This window comes from Chelonia mydas, chromosome 26 (assembly GCF_015237465.2).
Source record: "Chelonia mydas isolate rCheMyd1 chromosome 26, rCheMyd1.pri.v2, whole genome shotgun sequence".
Lineage (NCBI taxonomy): Eukaryota > Metazoa > Chordata > Testudines > Cheloniidae > Chelonia > Chelonia mydas.
In genome coordinates, this window is record NC_057859.1 from 15,639,868 (window position 1) to 15,657,333 (window position 17,466).

Genomic DNA, 17,466 nt, shown 5'->3' on the forward strand with positions numbered 1-17,466 from the left:
AGCTATCTGCATTCTGCTGGTGGACCCTCCTTTCACTCTCCTCCCACTCCTGCACTTTTCGATTTTCATTAAGGACTGCTGCATGACTTCATGCAGCATGTCCTCTTTGCTTCTTCACGGATGCTTTCTGACTTTTTGGAGTCTTTCGGTCGTTGATAACAAGGATGACTGGGATCTCAAGGTTGCATCTGTAAAGCCAAAATGCAACACTTAACGTAGGCAGCATTGTTCACACCAGACAGAGCAATGATTCGGACGTACTTAAAGACAAGTACAGTGTACACAATAGAAGAAATTGCCCGTCCCAAAGCGAGCGCACATAACCCACAGGAGTCCCAAAATGGTGAGTAAGCACAGGGGCAAGGGGGACTGATTGTTTTACGGCCGTACTGTCCTCTGGGGTTCTGTGCCTTGGGGAGAACCAACAACTGCAGGAGGACCTTATACTGAACACTATCCCCACATTTTCCACAGGATGAGTTCATCCTGCAAGATATCTCGCTGCTGAGGGTGACCTGGGAAGCAAGGGAGGGTCTTCTACTACAATGCGGCTTCCGCTCTGGCCCATATACAACTTGCCTGTGTGCAGCAATAGTCCCCCCAGCCCATCACGGCACAGTGGTGCGGACATGTTAGCCTTACTGGGACAAGGAGCACAGTAGCTCTGCCAAGGAACCTGCGCAAGCGGATTGCCCAGCTTCTGCATGAGACCTTTGAAGAGATCACTGAGGCCAATTACCACGCTGTGAGAGAGCACATCAATGCCCTATTCCGCATCAAGGCGTGCATGCAGCCCTACCCTCCTAGCCCCAAGAGCCCGCACCAAACAACTTCCTTCCCAAAATAAAAGCTGCTTACCGGGAACCTCCTCTGCTGTTTGTTCTTCCCCAAGCACCGTCCGCTGCAACTGGCTACCTTCCTCCTGGCTTGAAAACAGCTCCTGGCTGCATGCATCTAGGGATGCCAGGCTGTCCCTCTCTTTCTCAGCACCCTTGCTCCCGCTTTCCTCCTCCTGCCTTGTTGAACTGGGCTCTGAAGTGTACATGGTGGTCTTCAGAGTGGAGGTGGGGTCGCCCTCAAGTATTGCGTCCATCTCTTTGTAGAAACGGCAGGTCACGGGGGCAGCACCAGAGTGGCAGTTTGCCTCCTGCGCTTTGTGGTTGGCATTCCGCAGCTCCCTCACTTTAACCCTGCACTGCAGTGTGTCCCGCTCATGGCTCCTTTCCATCATGTCCCTTGATATCTGCCAGAAGGTACTGTAATTCCTACAGCTGGAGTGCAGCTGGGACCTGACAGCTTCCTCCCCTCAAACACTGAGGAGGTCCAGCACCTCGCCATCGCTCCATACTGGGGATCGCCTAGCAGGTGGAGGCATGGTCACCTGGAAAGATTCACCAAGAGCACTTCATGCCTGGCTAAGCAAACAGGAAGGGGATTTTCAAAATTCCCAGAGAATTTAAAGGGCGGGTCTGACAGTTGGTCACCTGAGGGCAGGGCAGTAGAGTTCAAAGGGATGACCAGAGTGGCTAGAACAGGCATTGTGGGACACTACTGGAGGCCGATCTGAGCGCACTAATAGACCAGGGCATCCACAGTGGTGCCGCAATGCTCCAGCTGGGGCCCAGCAAGCGTTCTGCTTCTCATAGAGGTGGATTATCAGGAGCGCTCCAGCCGCGGAGTCCGGGCGCTCTACGTGCCTTGCCAGTGTGAACACATCAGGGGTTAGGGTACCCTGGGCTGCTTTAATGCACTCTACTTGCAAGTGTAGCCAAGCTCTCAGATCAGGGACGGGCAAACTTTTTGGCCTGAGGGACACATCGGGTTTCCAAAATTGTATGGAGGGCCAGTTAGGGGCAGCTGTGTCTCCCCAAACAGCCAGGCGTGGCCCGGCCCCCACCTCCTATCCGAACCCCCAGCTTCTCGTCCCCCGACAGCTCCCTGGGACTCCTGCGTCATCCAACTCCCCCTGCTCCCTGTCCCCCCCCACCCCTGACTGCCCCCTGCCGCCCCATCCAACCCCCCCGCTCCTTCCTGACTGCCCTCCCGGACCCCTGCCCCATCCAACCCCCCTGTTCCCCGCCCTCTGACCGCCCAGACCCCTATCCACACCCCCGCCCTTGACCACCACCCCCCCCCCCGGCTCCCTTACTGTGCTGCCTGGAGCACCGGGTCAGGCCGTGGCTCTGCAACTGCACTTCCCGGCAACCCAGAGCGCAAGGCTGAGGGGAACGGAGAACAGTGGGGGAGGGCCCGGGGGTTAGCCTCCAGGGCCAGGAGCTTAGGGGGCCGGGAAGGAGGGTCCCGCAGGCCAGATGTGGCCCACGGGCCGTAGTTTGCCCACCTCTGCCTTAGATGCTTCTCACCATAGGCTGGCTGGTTGCCCTTCAGCCAGGCTCTCCCCTTTGATCAGTGCTTTAGTCACTTTGTGTGGTGTCTGTAGATGTAGGTGGAAGAGAGAGGAAGCATGGCAAACATCTCTCCCTTTTATCATGTTCTTTCTTCCCTCTTGGCTTTGCCCCCACTCTTCAGAGTCAGGTGAGCATTACCTCATCACAGTCCCAAACTGACCAAAAGAAGGGGGTGTGTGACTCACTTGAGAGTCCAACAGATCCTTTGTTGCTGCAAAGGACACTGGCCTAGGGCTCCTGTGAGGCTGGACTGGGTTTGTCCCATACATGCCCTGATGAGGTGTGAACTGCCTCTTTGCTCTTGGAGAGTTTTTGCCTGGGCTTATTTTAAGCCATGAAGACACAATTTCAGCCTCCTAACTATATACATGAAATTATAACCTATAACATTACTATAACATTGCTGTAACAACAATTATGGTAACATCACTATAACAATGCTCAGTGCATCATGAGCCTTCTGAAGACACCCGACATGACACACTTTGCACTAGATACCACACAATCATTTTACAAGGATGAACATGGGGGTGCTGGGTGTTCCCCCCGAGGTACAGAGCATCACAGTGAGTCTTGCCTAAAATTTCTTCTCCCTCAGTTATTTAATTTTCATCTTCTTAAGTCATAAGTCACTAGTTCTCTACTCATCCAGAGTCCTCTACTAAAAATGGGCTAGACAAGACCGGATGTCTAATATTAAAAAGACAACCAGAAAAAATATAAAACTCCTAACCTTTATTTATGCAAACTAACCAAAAAGAGCACAATTTTCTCTTCTTTGTAGGCTAACGCTTAATTTCAAACTCTTTAGACAAACCTCAGTGATGTTAGGCAACAGTTAAAATTCAGTTAGTCATGAGACAGAAACCCACGTAACTAACAAGCAGAAACATCGGAAGCCCAAGGACACTGACAACTGTAAACACTTGATAAACTTATATGGTCAAATGTCCGCCTGGTAACTCAGCTCTTAGAACAGAACAAACCCTCCCTTCACAGCCCTCCGGATATCTGTAAACACTTACCCCCACCCCTTTGCCTTAAAGTAGTCATGAATAATTAATGCAATCAAAACAGTTTGATGCGTATGTTCTGTTCCTGTCACTGTGATGTTAAGTGTGTTCTCTGTCTCTGAAACAATGTTTGCCTCTGTAAGAACAAAATAAATGCAAATGAAGTGATAAAAAAAAGGTATATAATTGGTCACTGTAACCCCACAGCTTTGAAGCTGTTTACCAGTCTTCCTGGTACCATGAATAAATCCTCCTTCCATAGGCGCCAACTCCATGGGTGCTCCAGAGCTGTAATTATACTTATAATTACACTCCTCTCCGCACAGAAGAAATGAAAGGCTTACTGAAAAATCTCCCTGATTTAAAGCCCAAAGATCCAAATTTTTGAAAAAAATAAGTCAGATGGTTACCACCTATACATTACATCCCAGGGATCTTCATATCCTAACTAAGGCTAAATGCCTCGACCTTTAATGGGTCAAGAGCCTCTCAGAAGAGCACCGGAATGGCACTTGGGCCTCTGTCAAATTTAAATCAGAAAATGATATGATTCATGCCCGCACTGATTTTAAGGAAGCCATCCAAAACACCTTGGGGAACAGAGCCAGTAATTGGGGACTAATAGTGAGATGCGTACAAGACAAGGATGAACCTGCTGCTCAATATTGTGTGCGAAAATGGGAAATGTATTCAAGTAATGCAGGCATTGCCAATCCAAAGAAAACTGATCAGGTGTTTCTAAAAATGCTAAAGGAAGGTTTTAACTCCCACCTGCAAATAGCCCTTAACTTGGGAGTGAATCCAGGCTCTGATTATGAATCCATCTATATGTAGGCCTCTGAATGTGAAGCCAGACAAGCTAAAGATATAAAAAGCCAGGCTACTCAGACATTCATTGCCAATTTTCAGGCCTTCAATCACCTTCATTTCAATTTGGGTGAATTCAATATCCTGGACCTAGAGTAAGAACATGAGTCACAGCTGAGTCAAGAGCAGTCACACCCCCACCAATGGGCAGTACAGAAGGCTCAGGCAGCTGGAATATGGAGCCTTTTATTTAGCACTCAATGTAACCAGGTGCTGTGTACAACCACTGCATTTGTGGTAACAGCAAAAAATAATGTAACCTGTTATAACTGTGGGTGTCTCGGACATACCCAAAAGAACTGCAGGTGCAAGGCCCAAAAGCCTAGTAGGGACAGAATCATGGCCAGTTGATTCCCTATAGTACCTCACTGCCCTTTCAATCTGGTCCTGGTCCCGACCCCACCGCCCCCCCTACCTTGCAGTGTTTTGTATGTGGGGAGACCGGACATTGGGCAGCTGGATGCCCAAGCCGAGTAGCCTCGGGCAACCAGCCCCAAGTGATATCTCAACCAGCTGCCAACCCTAACCCAGCTGAATCCCTGCAGTACCTCACTAGTGTAGACCAGCCCAAAGATGTCTGTCATTGAAGTATATAGCTATTTCCATTTCATTATTTGCATTACCATAGTGCCTAGGAACCCCCAGTATACTGTTGTGCCAAATGCTGTGCAAATAGAACTAAAAGATAATCCCTGACCGAAAGAGTTTACAACCTACTATAAGACTAGAGACTACAGACAGACAGATGGGGCAAAACATAAGGAAACAGAGACACCCTTAATTTGAGTCCCATAAAATAAAGAGGCAACATCATTCTGGAGAGAATGCCCTAGTGCAGCAGTTTGGGTGCCTGACTGTGAATATAGGGGAAGGTATTAGTCCAGTACGGCACACACAAATGTGTTTATTGACCAAAAAACATAAAAGAAAAAAAGAAAAAACAACAGTTCAGTGTTCAGGCGTTTGGCATAAAGGGAATTCAAGGTGGAAACAGAATGAGGCATTAGACTAGAGCAGTGGTTCATTAGACTAGTACCAGGTGTACCCATGGGGATACATTGAGGTCTTCTAGGGAGTACATCAACTCATCTAGATATTAGCCTAGTTTTACAACAGGCTACATAAAAAACACTAGCAAAGTCAGTACAAATTAGGGATGTAAGTAGCATGTAAAAACAGTAACCATGTAACCGATTAAAATTCTATCGGTTACATGATTAAATGTTTACCTGGGGAACTAGGGGTCCCAGTCACTGGCCCCCCGCCCAGGGTCCCGCAGCCCAGAGACCCCAAGCACGCAGGGATGCCAGGCAGCAGCAGGTCCGGCAGCCCAGAGGGACCCTGGGCACCTGCGGCCAGCAGCCCCAAGCTACCTGGCCAGAGTTTAACCATTAACAGAAACCAATAAGCATCAAGCTTATCAGTTAACCTCTTACATCCCGAGTACAAACTAAAATTTCATATCGACAAGGAAATATTTATATCGCTCTATATACCAGACACTGAGATGTAAGTACAATATTTATATTTATATGCCAGTTGGTTTTATACTTCTATGCTACAGTGAGAGAGTCAGCAAGCGTTCAGAAACAGCGGGACTGTGACACCTGTACGTTTTTGGGCGGGATTTTGGAAACAAGCCGTTTCCAAGGGAGCGAAGGGGGGACGCAAGACAAGCGGGGCACAGCAACATGCTGCAGCGGCTCCTATACACGCCACGAGAAGCACGGCTGCCCCACCCGCCCCTGACCCGCCGCCGCCGCTCCCGCCCGGCAGCGCCCCGGGCCCGCACGCAGCCCGGCCTCTCCCAGAAGCTGGGGGCGGGCGCCCCACAGCCCGGCGACCAGAGACGGGGCCGCCCGCGCCGCGCAGGCCCCTGAGGGAGGAGGCGCCCCTCCCTGCCGCGCCCCCGCACCTCAGCCCGGAGCCCTTCCTCCCCCTCAGCCCCAGCCCCAGCCCCAGCCGGGGGGCACCAGGGCTCCCACCCCGCACTCACCCTGGGCGGCCGTGGCCCTCGTCCGCCCCATGGCGCCCCCGAGCTCTCCGCCGCAGCCCGGCAAGGCGCCCCTGCCTGCCCCGCCCTTCCCACGGCAGACTGTTCCTTCGCGCTCATTGGCCAGCGCCGCGTTCGAAGCGGCCAATAGGAGAGAAGACGAGCTTGAGGCCGTCCGCGGCGCCGGCGATTAGTTTGCGAGGCGCGGCGAGCGGGACCGCGGGATGTCAATCATGGGGTGCGCGCTCCGTTCCCGCCTCTTTTCTGAGGGGGCGGGGAGAAAGGCATCTGCCCGGCTGAAGTGGGGCGGGGCTGGCTGTGGGACGGCAGGCCAGGCTTGGGATCAGGGCGCTCGGCGCTGTACACTGCACCCAAGGCACTGTCTCACTGCTGCGGGTGCCAACTTTCTGATGAGGACTAACAGATATATTTAGTCTTTAAAGTGCTACCAGACTCCTCATTGTTTTTGTGGATACAGACTAACGGATACCCCTCTGATACTTGGCAACTTTCTAATGGTACAAAACCAAACCATTGGTTAGGGGTGGAATAGCTCAGTGGTTTGAGCATTGGCATGATAAACCCAGGGTTGTGCGTTCAATCCTTGAGGGGACCATTTAGGGATCTGGGGAAAAAATTGGGGATTGGTCCTGCTTTGAGCAGGGGTTGGACTAGATGACCTCCTGAGGTCCCTTCCAACCCTGAGATTCTAGGATTCCATAACACTCCTGCCCTGCCGCTGCTTGCTCCATCCTCCCTCATTTGCTCTCCCCCCACCCTCACTCACTTTCACAGGGCTGGGGTGCGGGAGGGGGTGTGGGCTCTGGATGGGGGTGGGGCTGGGGATGAGGAGTTTGAGGTGTAGGGGGGGCTCTGGGGTGGGGCAGAGGGTTGGGGTGTGGGAGGGGGAGGGCTCCATTTGGGGGTGCAGGCTCTGGGGTGGGGCCAGGGATCATAGAAGATTAGGGTTGGAAGAGACCTCAGGAGGTCAGCTAGTCCAACCCCCTGCTCAAAGCAGGACCAACACCAACTAAATCATCCCAGCCAGGGCTTTGTCAAGCCTGACCTTTAAAACCTCTAAGGATGGACCTTCCACCACCTCCAGTGCTTCACACACTCCTAGTGAAATAGTGTTTCCTAATATCCAACCTAGACCTCCCCCACTGCAACTTGAGACTATTGCTTCTTGTTCTATCATCTGCCACCACTGAGAAGAGCTGAGCTCCAACCTCTTTGGAACCCCCTTCAGCGAGTTGAAGACTCCTATCACTCTTCTCTTCTGCAGATTAAACAAACCCAGTTCCCTCAGCCTCTTCTCATAAGTTATGAGCCACAGCTCCTTGATCATTTTTGTTGTCCTCCATTGAACTCTCTCCAATTTGTCCACATCCTTTCTGTAGTAGGGGCCCCAAAACTGGACGCAATACTCCAGATCTGGCCTCACCAGTTCCAAATAGAGGGAAATAATCACTTCTCTTGGGGACACTGGGGCATGGCCACTAGGTAAATCGAGGGGATGGAAGACCACGAGTGTCGATGAAGCCCCCTCGCACTAGGCCCAAGTGTCCTTGGTGCCCCCCCGCCTCCCCCTGAGCACTTGCGGCAGTTATGCTGAGGATCTGCAACAATATGTTGCAAAGTCAGACTGCCTGAAACTAAACAAGGCCAAACAAGGCAGATATGGAAGAACAATGCTGAATAAAGCAGTTTTATGTATGGTTTAACAGATGGTACAGAGAACAAGGGAACTAGCTGGGAACTGGATTGGCTGGCTATATGGATACTTAGGGCAGCTTGCTATTGGATAAGTATGCTGAAGAAAGGATGTATAAAAGCCTGTGTAACTTCCTGCTCTGTGTGCAGGATTTGAGATTCTATTCTCCCTGTACCTTTCTTTGCAGCTGCAAATAAACTTTTCTGCTTCTCCACCCCGTTGTGATGATTGGGTGACACACACCAGGCAACGAACCTTGCAGTTGTGTGCCTCTGGCACTGGGTGCCGGCAACAGCTTTTGGTGTCCCTGGGTGGGCAACGAGGCCGCTATTTAGCCTTGCCCGGACCCCTCCTGGAGGTCGAGGATTGTGGCGAGAACCGACAACAAGCGCGCACCGGTGAGTTCATCGGGGGCCTCGGAGGAGATGCGATTTGATCGACCCCGGAGGGCACAACGGTGCAACGCACTCATATAGTGGAGAAGCAGCTGTGGGAACCGGTCCCTTGGACATAGGGGAGGAGCAGCTGCGGGCGACGGTGAGGAACCGGTCCCTTGGATAAGGTAGGAACCTTTTGAAATCCGGATTGTATGCTCTGTTGGAACCTGGGGACGCCCAGAGTTACCCTGTAGGTATGGGACAGGGACAGAGCTCGGGGGTTAGGGCACAGTGTACACCCCTAGAATGCATTCTAGCAAACTGGAAGGTATTTGGTGCGGATCTGATGACTAAGAGTCAATTAAAACGATTCTGTACAGTTGACTGGCCTCAATATCAACTAGAGGACCGGGAGGGGTGGCCACCAGGAGGGTCAATTAATTACAACACGATCCTCCAGTTACTCCTGTTCTGTCAGAGAACAAGGAAATGGAATGAACATATGTATGCACATTTGTTTTTGGCTTTATGTACTCGACCAGATATTTTACAACAATGTAATCTGACTCCGGCTGGTTCGTTAACAGCTAATGTTAGTCCCCAGACCCCACCCCCACTGTAATGGCAGAGCCGGTGTCCCCTTCGGCCCCTACACCCACACCTTGTAAGTCCCCAATGGTTGGCCTATACCCCTTGATCACCGAAACTAAAGTTGCCCGGTGTGGATCGGACAGGCGTCCGGCTACGACTATGCAGGTCTATACTCATGCGCCCTTTAACCCTGTGAATTTGGCTGCTTTCAAAGCACAAGCAGGAGAGTTTTCCACCAACCCAAGCAGGTTTATTTCAGTTTTTGAGGGATGTCTTAGCAGCCACAAGCCGGACTGGGATGATTGTAACATCCTCCTGCGAACCCTATTGTCTGAGGTTGAAAGACAACAGGTTGTGTTCAAGGCAAGGGAGGAGGCGCAGAAACGGTACAACCAGGATCATATTAATGTCCCTGACCCGGATGCACAAGTGCCCCAAGCAGACCCCAGGTGGGATCCAAATGATCCTGGGGATATGACCCGCCTTACCTCCTATAAGGAGTTGCTTTTGCATGGACTCCGTCACTCGGCTGTCCGACATAATAATTGGGCAAAGCCAGATGAAGTAATGCAGGATTTAAAAGAAAGCCCAGGGGCCTTTCTACAGCGTATTCGGGACACGATTCGACAGAACACTAATGCAGACCCCGATGATCAGGCAACTGAATCAATCATTAAGGGAATTTTTATGAGCAGAGCAGCCCCTGATATTAAGAGAAAGTTACAAAAAAGGAGGATTTAATGGGCATGACCATGGCACAAATCTTAGAGACTGCAAACCGAGCTTATAGTCTGAGAGAGACAGAGAATGAGAGAAAGCAAGTGAGACTGATGGTAACAGCGGTACAGGCCGGCACTAAGGGAAGTGGCCGGGGAGGAAGGGGCCGTGGACAAGGACGTCCGGGCTCGCAGGAGAGACAACTGGGTCGCAACCAGTGTGCCTTGTGTCGACAAGAGGGACACTGGAAAAATGAGTGCCCAAAGAGGAAAGAAAAGGGGGGTGCGTCTATGATGGTGATGGCGGAGCAGGAATAGGGGTGTCAGGGGAGACGGACCACCCTACCCCCGGAATCCCGAGTAAAGATGCGGGTGGGAAGCTCAGAAATAGATTTTTTAGTGGACTCTGGAGCGGCACAAACTGCCGTAAATCGACCCCTTCAGCTGCCAGTAGCAGATTCCCTTACCGTGGTGGGAGCCACAGGCAGAGACACCAAGTGCCCAGTGTAAGCCCAGCGGAATGCGCTTTGGGAAACAGGACTATATCCCACAAGCTGGTATACCTCCCTGAGTGTCCAACACCTCTGCTGGGACGGGATCTGCTTTGTCGCCTCGGTGCCACCCTGCATTTTACTGAGGATGAAATAACCCTTACCTTACCCCCTGAGAATGCATGGATCATGACCCTTGCAGTTGAGCCCTCAGCTATGCAAGCCCCAGAATGGAGCCCGTGGGAAGACCAGGTGTACCCCCTCGTGTGGGCATCAGGGATCCCAGGAAAGGCCACCCACCAGACCCCCATTACTATTCAGCTCATACCAGGGAAAGGCCCAGTGCAAGTAAAACAGTATCCAATCAAGAGGGAAGCCAGAGAAGGTTTACAGGAAACTATAGATCGATTCCTGATGTATGGTATTCTCCGGGAATGTCAGTCAGCCTGGAACACTCCCATTCTACCCGTACGGAAGCCTGATGGCACGTATCGTCTGGTACAGGACCTAAGGGCAGTCAATGAATGGGTTCAGACTCTGCACCCTCTTGTCCCTAACCCGTATACTTTATTGGCTTCTATGGGGGGACAGTATACCCATTTTTCAGTCCTTGATCTGAAAGATGCTTTCTTTACCATCCCAGTTGCTACCCCGTCACAGGAGATCTTCTTCTTCGAGTGGGAGGACCGAAATAGGGTTAAAAAGCAACTTTGCTGGACAGTGTTGGCCCAGGGATTTAAAAACTCCCCCACCCTCTTTGGCCAGGCTCTGGCCAGGGACCTAGAGGAGTGGGATAATGAGGAGGCCCTCCTTCTGCAGTATGTAGATGATTTGTTAATTGCCACTGTGGGCCTAACCCCCTGCCTTAAAGCCACCGTGAGCCTCCTGAATTTTATTGGACTCCAGGGATATCGGGTAGCACGGAGTAAGGCTCAAATCGCCCTCCCAGAGGTACGGTACCTCGGGTTCCACATACGGCAAGGGGAGCATCAGCTTTCAAACGAAAGGAAGGAAGCTATATGCCAAGTTCCTACCCCAAGTAATCGTAAGCGGCTCAGGGCATTTCTGGGTATGGCAGGCTTTTGCAGGATGTGGATCCCAGAGTTTGGACTATGGGCTAAACCCCTGTATAACTGTGTAAAAGGAGCAGATCATGACCCCTTCTATTGGACCCCAGAGGCTGACAGGGCATTTAAAATCTTGAAAAGGAAGTTGATGGAAGCCCCGGCTCTGGGCCTGCCGGATCTCTCTAAGCCGTTTCAGTTGTATGTACATGAACGAAAGGGGGTGGCCCTAGGAGTGCTCACACAGCTGTTAGGAGCATGGAGACGTCCCGTGGCTTATTTTTCTAAGCAACTGGATCAGGTTGCAAAGGGTTGGCCGGCATGTTTATGGGCGGTCGCAGCTACTGCCCTAGTGCTTGAGGAAGCCAAGAAGCTAACATTGGAAGGGGTTATAAAAATCTATACTCCCCATATGGTCCGAGCCTTATTGGATGCAAAGGGAGGGCTCTGGCTCACCCAGGCTCGGATTGCTCGGTATCAGGCTAAGCTGTTAGAGAACTCTGAAGTCACCTTACAGCCTTGCCCCTCCCTTAACCCAGCCACCTTCTTGCCAGAAACAGAGGAACAGAAACATGACTGTTTAGAGATCACAGATGCCCAGTACTCCAGCCGTCCGGATTTAAAGGATGTACCCCTCCCAAATGCAGATTATGAGTGGTACACTGATGGTAGCAGTACTGTAATAGATGGGCAAAGGAGGGCAGGTTATGCTGTTGTGACCCTCCATGACACTGTGGAAGCTGAAGGTTTGCCCGCTGGGACCTCTGCCCAGCTTGCCAAACTAATAGCCCTCACCCGTGCACTTGAACTGTCAAAAGGAAAATGGGTCAACATTTTTACTGATTCAAAGTATGCTTTTGGGGTGCTACATGCTCATGCTGGCCTAGGGAAGCAAAGGGGAATGCTGACAGCCCAAGGCTCCCCAGTCAAGTACGGGCCCCAAATCCTCCGGCTCCTAGAAGCCGTACAACTTCCCTCGGAAGTGGCGGTGGTACACTGTAAAGCCCATCAAAGGGAAGATCAAGATGTGGCCAGAGGTAACGCCCGGGCAGATAGAGAGGCTAAGCATGCTGCCACCCTGCCATCCCCTCAGACTGAGAACACCCATATGCATGCCCTTATCCCATCAGTAGGGGAGCTTCCAACCCCTCAGTACTCTGGGGAGGAGAATCAGCTAACTGACAAACTCGGTCTCCGGGAAAAGGAGGGATGGCTCCATTCCCCGGAAGGGAAGGTCCTCCTACCGAAGGGCCTGATCCGGCCGGTGCTGCAGAAACTACATCAAACCACTCATGCTGGCAGGGAAGCACTTATCCAACTAATGGGAAAATACTTTATCACATCCAGACTCCGACCCCTGGCTGCCCAGGTACAAGCGGACTGCTTAGTCTGCCAAAAGAATAACCCCCGACTGGGACATCCTGTGCCACCAGCTGCCCTAGAACCCACTCCGGGCCCCGGACGGGTGTGGCAAATAGACTTTACCGAGTTTCCCCGGACCCAAGTGTTCTAATATCTCCTTGTCATAGTGGATCGGTTCAGCAGATGGCCAGAAGCCTTCCCGTGCCATAATTGCACTGCCAGAACAGTGGCCCTCAAGTTTGTTAAGGAGATCATTCCTCGCTTTGGACTCCCCCAGTGGATGGAATCTGACAACGGGACACACTTCATGTCAAAAATCATTCAAAGCATCTCACATGCCTTACAGATCCCCTGGAAACTCCATACGCCCTGGAGACCGCAAGCCAGTGCTGTAGTGGAGCGTACCAATCAGATCCTTAAACGGCATCTCTCAAAAGTGTGCCAAGAAGCCTCACTGCGATGGCCTGATGCTTTGCCCCTTGTCCTACTCCGTATCCGCGTTCTCCCAAAGGGTAGATTAGGGCTTAGTCCCTTTGAAATTATGTTTGGAAGGGCATGGCCTATGAATGGCACCCCGGTTCTGTCAGGGGAATGGGAGTTGGGTAATGGTTTTTTGTCTCAGTATATGTGTTCCCTGTCTGCTGTTCTCTTGTCTCTTCACAGGTATACCAAGGATTCCCAGCCTCTCCCCTTGGACTCTCCCGTCCACTCCTTACAGCCCGGCGACTCCATGCTTGTTCGTACCTGGAAAGACGAGCCTCTCCAGGAGAAGTGGAAAGGACCCTATACCGTCCTGCTGATCTCCCATACAGCGGCAAAGATCGAGGGACACAAGAACTGGATCCATCACTCTCATCTAAAGGCAGTACCCGCTCCCTCATCAGCAGAACAGTGGACCGTCCAACCTGCTGACTCTTCATCTAGTAACAATCTCGGGCTAAAGCTACTGTTTAAGAGACACAAATAGCGGGCACCTTAACGCTAAAATGGGCCCACCCAAGTACTGGAGACCCTGGGTTGGGAAGACTCTGGTAATAATTAATTGGGTAACATTTTTATTCTCTGTATTGTTATTTCCAAACTGTGCATATCGGGAGCATAACTCATTTCGCTTGCACACCATGTTGCTACTTTAACAAACCAGACTAATTGCTGGGTATGTGCTCCAACTCCACTGTCCCCCAAAATGGGAATGCTCCTTGACATGCTGCCCCTGACCCTAGCAGAATTAGCTGCCACCAAAGAGCAGGAAAGAATGGACTCGCCGTTCTGGAACAAGACCTCTTTACAGCCAGCCACCTATCAGGACCAAGAGTATTCAGTTGCAGTACTCACTGAGGGAGTGTTATGTTGTACCCGAAACCAATCTGATCACTTTGGGCGTCCTGTGGGAAAAAGCTCCTGTGTTATTACACAGTGGGCTGATGGGTATTGGATAAAGACCAAGAGGGGAGGTCAGCAGTGTGGGTGTAATGATTCCTCCCCTTTTAGGGAAACTCTTACAAATACTCTTACCACAAAAGAGGGGTTTGGAAATATAACTTGCCGTCCAGTTAATATCTCCAATGTAGCAAGCCAATGGTGGGTTTATAGTGGTCCCTATGGCAAGTGTAACTTAAACGGCACAATCAGAAACACTCCCACTTGTACCCAATCAGGAGAATGGGATGCCCCCTTAGGGGCATATAAACTGTTTGGAAAAGCAGCCAAAGCAGCCTTAAATATCCCAGGAATCCCCTTAAAAAACAGTCCTTACTGGGCCCTACAGGGTCACTATTTTGTATGTGGCCAAAAGGCTTATAAGGTGCTGCCAGCCAACTTGCCAGGTAGCTGTTATATAGCTCATGAAGTTCCTCATCTGTCAATAACTGCCACACTGCCCAAAGGAAAGATTAGAAATGTCTGAGATACCTCTGTTGAGTCACGAGAAAAGACCCTGCGGCGACTGACTACGGCATTGGAGGGCAATATAAAAAATCCCCTCACAACCAAGAAGCTTGTAGGGTGCTCTGTACTGGGAATAGCGCCACTGTTTACCGGGCCAGCCATGGCATGCATAGGCCGCTATACTGTAAGGCTGCAAATGGTACTTAAAAAAGTTGCCTTAAAGTTAAAGGACTCAGTTAGTAATTTAGGGTCAGTAGTAAAAACATTAAATAAAGAGGTACAGCAGCTCAGGACCTTTTCCCTCCAAAACAGGCTGGCTTTGAACTATCTCTTGGCATCCCAAGAAGGGGTTTGTGCCCTCCTCGGGCCCCAGTGTTGTATATATGTGTAAGCAGTGTCAGGATGAGCTCCACCCTGACATCTGGTGGTGAGGTGTGGCAAGTTGTGGAAAAGAACTTCAGGAGCCGATTTCATTTGCATAGGCACACCCACCCCGCCTAGAATGAGGCCATAGCTGCCCAAATGGTCACTTTGGCTGCTGTGGGATCCCCAGTGTCTCTGTTATTGGGGCAGGAAGAATAAATTGTTATTACCCTGATTATGGGAACTGTGCTTGGAACTGTACTTGGCCTTTTGTTATGATGGAGGGACTCACCATCAACTAAGTAGCACTCGCTAGGCAAGAGTCATGGGTTCCTAAACTCTGTGAATTGACAGAGGTTGGGGACAAGTATTAATACTTGGTGGTATGGGCTCCTTAGTGAGGGCCTTACATGCTAATTGCACTTCCTCCTCTCTCCACTGTGGAATATCAGAGCTAATTTTGATTTTATTAGGAGTCTAGTTACATGCTGCTGAGCTCACTTTGGGCTAATGGTGCACCAGCACTGAGGCTCCTCTACTACAAGGTGACTTCACCAAAGAGCCGAACTGACTAAGAGCTGAAATCACTGGGTGTTGTGTTAAGTAGTGCGGGAGCCTGAAGATATATTGTAGAGAAGTTTGTGGGATGGCTGGAGTGCCTTGGGGACAGGCTGGTGGAGCAGTTCATGGGACAGCGGGAGCTGCTGGTGGGATATGGAGCGGAGCAGTTCGTGGGATGGCGGGAGCTGCTTGTGGGCCGCGGAGCGGAGCTGAGCGAAGCAGTTCATGGGGCGGCTGGTGGAGCGGAGCGAAGGCCTATGGAGCTGTGGGGCGGTCAGCTTCAGATCATGTAAGGTGCCTTTTACCCCCGCCCCCATCTCCACCCAGGTTGGGAGGTAAAGCTCTGCAGATAAACTTTTGAACTCTGGGGCTGCCCTGACCAGAGACAGAGACTTTTGGGTCATTGGACTTTTGAGACTTTGGGTGATTTGGGGTTGCTGGACTCAAGAACCAAAGGGAAAGGGCATGCCCCAATTTGCTTGGGGTGGGTTTTTTTGCTCATGGGTTGTGTTATGAATCCTGTTGGTGGTGTTTCCCCAACGTAATGCCACATTGTTTCTCTCTGTTATTAGAAGGCTTTTTGCTACACTCAGACTAGGTGCTTGCGAGAGGGGAAGTATTGCCTCTGGGAGGCGCCCAGCGGTGGTGGTATATATTTGTCCCAGGTCACTGGGTGGGGGCTCGAGCCGGTTTGCATTGTGTTATTGGAATGGATCCCCTAGATATTGAACCCGGCCCTTGTTGCTGCCAACTCTGACAGGTGTTAGGATATAGATATTCAGGCCTGTCTGTAAAGGTCTGTACTTTAAGAATTTAGGGGTATTCTTATTACTTGGCTAGTTAGAGGTATAAAAGAAAGAATCAAAATCACTGTCTGCTGGTGTAAGGGCCTTCTCTTACTGTGACAGTTTGAGGCCCTGTGCTTAGGCTAAGGCCTTTGGCTAAGCAGCAGAGGCAGCCATAAGCCAGGAAGCGAACAGTCACATCCTCACATTCCAAACTAGTCACATTGAAAGAAGGTGCTATTGGGCTGTTAGGAATACAATCCTGTCCTGATAATTCCTATCACCTCCAGAGAAAGGGAAGTGCCTAGAAAATGTAAAAGGAAACTTAGTTTGATAGCATCCTGTCTGGGAAGACCTTACTTATCAATAGCTGGGATGTGAAATCCTCACTTCTGTATTGTTTTGTCATTATAGTTCCCACTTTGCTATTGTTTGTCTGTATAATCTCTGTCTGGTTCTGTGATTGTTTCTGTCTGCTGTATAATTAATTTTGCTAGGTGTAATCTAATTATTGTGGTGGGATATAATTGGTTAGCTAATCATGTTACAATATGTTAGGATTGGTTAGTTAAATTTCAGTAGAATGATTGGTTAAGGTATAGCTAAGAATATTACTATATAAATTAGGGGCAAACAGGAAGTAAGTTGGGATTCGAAAATAAGGAAAAAGGAACTTGTATTTAAGCTTGCTGGAAGTTCACCCCAATAAACATCGAATTGTTTGCACCTTCGGACTTCGGGTATTGTTGCTCTCTGTTCATGCGAGAAGGATCAGGGAAGTGGGAGAGTGAAGGAATAAGCTCTCTAACAACGGGCAGAAGGGTTACATATGTAAATAATAGCAGTTATAAAATTTATAAAAAAGTGGTACAGGCTGAGGCCCATGCCCGAGCCGGAGCACAGGTTGCCTATACTGCCCCCGAGAGCGATTGGTTGCAAACCTTGTTTTCAGGCTGGGGTTTGTCGTCTTGGCTTGGTGGTTTATTTAGCCTGTTATTAAAACTTTTTTTTCCTGTATTGCTTGTATTAATGGTATTATGCTGTGCAGTATCATGTGTCAGGGCCCTTTTGCAAAAGTTAATAAGTCATTCTCTTCAGGGCTATCACAAAGTGCTTATGCAAAGTCCTATTGTAAAGAAATAAGTAGCCCAAGTGAGAAAACTCAGAGCCAAGGCTGTTGAGTGTTCTCAAAGGAGGGAGTAGTTGTTGGGGACACTGGGGCATGGCCACTAGGTAACTCGAGGGGATGGAAGACCACGAGTGTCGATGAAGCC

The 17,466-nt window shown here is 50.4% G+C and overlaps 1 protein-coding gene across 2 annotated transcripts in view; it reads right to left on the reverse strand.

Moving 5' to 3' along the window:
- The window catches only part of CKAP2L (cytoskeleton associated protein 2 like), a 34,271-nt gene extending 27,858 nt beyond the window's left edge, over positions 1-6,413 (reverse strand). Inside the window, exon 1 of one of the 2 annotated variants that reach the window (XM_037886238.2) lies at positions 6,285-6,413. In XM_037886238.2, the coding sequence (XP_037742166.1) occupies positions 6,285-6,315 (31 nt within the window). In that variant the 5' untranslated portion in view covers positions 6,316-6,413. The remainder of the gene's footprint in view (positions 1-6,284) is intronic. The other variant, XM_037886239.2, reaches the window with a different exon arrangement.
- Between the last annotated feature and the right edge of the window lie 11,053 nt (positions 6,414-17,466).